The 4030-nt window shown below is 31.0% G+C and overlaps 1 protein-coding gene across 1 annotated transcript; it reads right to left on the reverse strand.

Annotated features, from left to right (window-relative positions):
• Window positions 1–273: 273 nt before the first annotated feature.
• Window positions 274–4030, reverse strand: LOC112773217 (uncharacterized). Its single transcript, XM_025818281.3, has 2 exons — window positions 3518–4030; window positions 274–1773 (listed from the first exon to the last, which is right to left on the reverse strand). The coding sequence occupies exons 1-2, from the start codon at window positions 3894–3896 to the stop codon at window positions 392–394; spliced, it is 1761 nt and encodes a 586-aa protein (XP_025674066.1). The 5' UTR covers window positions 3897–4030; the 3' UTR covers window positions 274–391.

Below are 4030 nucleotides of genomic sequence, written 5' to 3' on the forward strand. Positions count from 1 at the left end.
TGTCAAACCTTATCAATTTTTTTTATTATGAACTTTTTAAATACTACCTATATAATAGTTGTAGAGTAGTAGAGTACTATCAATTATAGGATAATGGAATCCTATTCATTATTATCCTTGTAATTTTTTTATTCACATTTTGTCTATTCACATGGTTTTTGGAACAATATATATAGAGAGCGTTTATTAATTATTTTTTATTTTGCTATTAACAAAGTCATGCGGGTTATATCACCATACAAATACAACATCTAAGTGCAAAGAACAACGGAATTCAATAAAATATTTTTATGAGAACTAGAGCGACTAGTAACTAAATTAAAGTCTAATACAAAATCTGTTTCTTTTCAACAAAGCACATAGAAAAATACACCAAACATCCTTGAGTAATTTATTTCATGATTTTCTTGCAGAAAGCATCTCCAAGAAAATGACCAAAACATTTAAGAAGGCACCATACAACAAAATAAAACCATAGGCTTCTCCAATAAGAATTGATCCAAAGAATTGTCACCAACACTAAGAGCACGGTGACATAGGATGCAGAGAAAGTCCAATAGAAGGAAGCTAAATCAAAGAAAGAATCATCGCTCTTCTTTCCCTTGTCCAATGGGATTGGAGATGGTGGAACTCGTTTGTTGCTGTTGGTCCAATGGAGAAATGGATTTCCTTCATAGTTGCTATCATCAAAGTTGGCAAATTGGTTTCCTCCAGGTGCTATACCAGATAGATTATTATAGGACACATTGAAGATCTCCAAAGAGTACAAGTCCTGAAGATCAAGAGGAATTTGTCCACTCAAACTGTTATTTGAAAGATCCAAGCTTTCTATGTTTTGTAGATTGTGAAAGTTCTCAGGAATGGATCCATTGAGACGGTTGTGCGACAAATTGAGTGAATGGAGGCTTCTGAGATCTCCTAACTCGTGAGGAATCTCTCCTGTCAATTGGTTAGACGACAAATCTAATGCTGACATAGTTTTAAGTGAAGAACCTTCATACGAAAAGAATGAGCCTTTTGTCATGAACTGCACTTCTCCCAACCTAAACATAAGACGAAACATTGGTGCAATATATCTTCTCGCTTGGCCATAAGATACCGATGTTTCTATTCCATGCGAGACGATGATTTTTATGTCCCGAAATGCTATGTTATTCAAACAAGAAGGTATAGATCCAGTTATGTTATTACGTGAAAGGTCTAAAATCTGTAGGCTTTTTAACTGACATATCTGACTGGAAAGTTCGGCTTGCAATTGGTTTCCTGCTAATAAAAGAAACACCAAAGACTCAATGCCGTAGATGCTTCCCGGAATAGTTCCCGTGAAATCATTGTCACTCAAATCAAGGGCAACTATGTTGATGCTTTGAGAAACAGGATAAATATCAGGTATCACACCAGTAAGACGATTTCCTTGCAGGCTCAAGAAAACTAAAGATGAAGGTATCCATAAATTATTGTCAAGTTCGCCACACAATTGATTATGAGACAAGTCTATAATGTTAAGACCACTAACTTGATGCGTATCTGATTGTGAGGTGCCTCCATCAAATATGTCCGGCACCTTGCCAGAGAAATTGTTGTACCCCAAATTTAATATTCTCAAGCTTGGCATGTGTCTTATTGAATCGGGTAAGCTACCTCTTAAGGAGTTATGCGAGAGATCAAGAGTTCGGAGTGATGTCATATTTTCCAGACATGTTCCCAAAGTTCCTTGGAGGTTATTACCATTCAAATGTAGCTCTTCAAGTTGCTTCATTTGACATATTATACCTAGATTTAAAAATTACAGTAAGATAAATTAGAATAAGATTATTAGTTTGAGAAATTTTTGTTATACTCAATATATATATAATATCATGTTAAATCATGCAAAATTATGATTAAATAGAGATATTGATTCTACTCAAATTTAGTCTACCATGGATAACAGATTGTTTTTCTTGGATTTCGCTCGGATCGGCTCAAACAAATAAATTGTTTACAAAATTTGCCACAAGAATCAATTCAGAGTAGATGTGATTTCTTTTTGAGTTGCGTTATTGTTATTAGGATTTACAAACGGTGTAACCAATAAGAATAAAAATGTAAAAATAATAAGTATAGAAAATAAGTAGTAAAAAAAACATGTATAGAAAATAAAAAATTTATAAATTATAAAATTTGTATTAAAATATATAAAAATTGATAAATGTTTAAATGAAATGTCAAAATTGAAATAACAGAAGAAAAAGAGATGTAACGGAAATGATTAGAAAAAAATAGAAAAAAAGTCTAAGAACCAACAACTTTATTAAATTTTGGCTAGCATGTATCCACCAAAAGAAAAGTGAGTAATCTTGTATTATTGGATGAAATTTTACACCATTAAAATCATCATTAATAATTACTTGATGGTTACAAATCACAAAAATTACTGCCTCCTAACACTCCTCAAACTTAGACTCAAGTGAACTTGGACACCAAATATAAATTATCTTGACCACAAAATCTAATCTTTTTATTTTTTCTAACCATAGACTGCTTTACGCGAACATAATATATATATATATATATATATATAATGACTATTCTGTCTGAGCAAAAGTGTGTTGCTTCTCATATCCCTAAATTATTGGTTGGAGGGGAGTAATGACAAAACAATATAGGGAGGAGTTACGACAGTGACAATTATAATGAGGAGCGATGACGGATACGAGACCAATGAAAAAAATAACGCAGCAAAAAAAAAGGTTCAAAAATTAGAGATTTGTTTTTTGGTTAGATATTTTTGTTAAGAGGGAGAATAATAATTTTATTTTTTTGTTTCATGTAATCTAATTTTTAAAGTAGGTTTAATCTTAAATTCAATCCAATAATAATAATTACATTCTCACCTTTTTATTTAAAAAATTTATTCTCAATATATATATAAATCTTTTTCTCTCCTATTCACTTCTAATTATGATAATTGGAAAAGAATAATGAATTGTATTAATTAAAGTTTTAAAAGTAACTTCATTTATTTACATAATTTCTTAGGAATGCCAATATTATTATTCAGCAAATTTGTAAAGTGTAAACGATGGATATTTAAATAATAAAAAAAATATAAATTTTATGATGTCTATAATTTAATATTTAATTTTTATCTAACTTATTTTTTATGATAAATTTTGAATATCTAATAATTATTTATTTTTATATTTAGAAAAAAATACACAACAGAATATATATATTTTACGACAAAAAAATTACAATAAAAGACTATAAAAGAAATCTACCAAAAAAAGCAAATTCATCAAAATTTAGTAAAAACAAAGTCGACTTTATATAGATCGTGCGACATTAAAAAAAAAAAATCATTGGTAAGATCATGTGAAAAAATCTAATAAAGAAGCAAGATCAGAGTACTCTATCCAAACAATTTAAGGACACTTGGAGAAAAAACTAATTAAATTGTGAAAAATATCAATTGTATGTTAATGTAGTATTTCTTTTTAAACGAATACACGAGGTCAGATTAGAGGGTGCATACCTTCATAAAAAACGAAGTCTTGAAAGCAATTATGGGACAAATCGAGGCTAGTGAGTTCCTTAAAGCTCAGGAACAAGGACCAGTTTAAGTGTGGAGATAAACAATCTCCATTTATATCATGCTTTCCTAGATTCTGTAGAGAGAGATTGAAGACATGGCCGGAGGAAGAATCACATGTAACTCGCTCCCAGTGACAGCAATCACTGTTTGGGTGATCCACCCAAGAAGGCAGCAAAGTTTCGTTACAATAAGCAGCCTTGAATTCAAGAAGCGACTTCTTCTCTTCTGGAAAGCAGCCATTAACGTTGCCAAACACTTCAACCAACACTATAGTAGTTACCACTAATACCAGCCATGGCTTCCTCTTAGGCCAGTCCATCTCAAAGATCAATTAGAACATATAAATTATTCAGTGCTTAATTCTCTATTTCTTTTGTTATGCGAAATTTAATGGCTATATCTATGATTAGCCCGCTACACACGTCTATGCGGAGTCTAAGTCAATTCAATAAA

This window comes from Arachis hypogaea, chromosome 18 (assembly GCF_003086295.3).
Source record: "Arachis hypogaea cultivar Tifrunner chromosome 18, arahy.Tifrunner.gnm2.J5K5, whole genome shotgun sequence".
NCBI classification, from domain to species: Eukaryota; Viridiplantae; Streptophyta; class Magnoliopsida; order Fabales; family Fabaceae; genus Arachis; species Arachis hypogaea.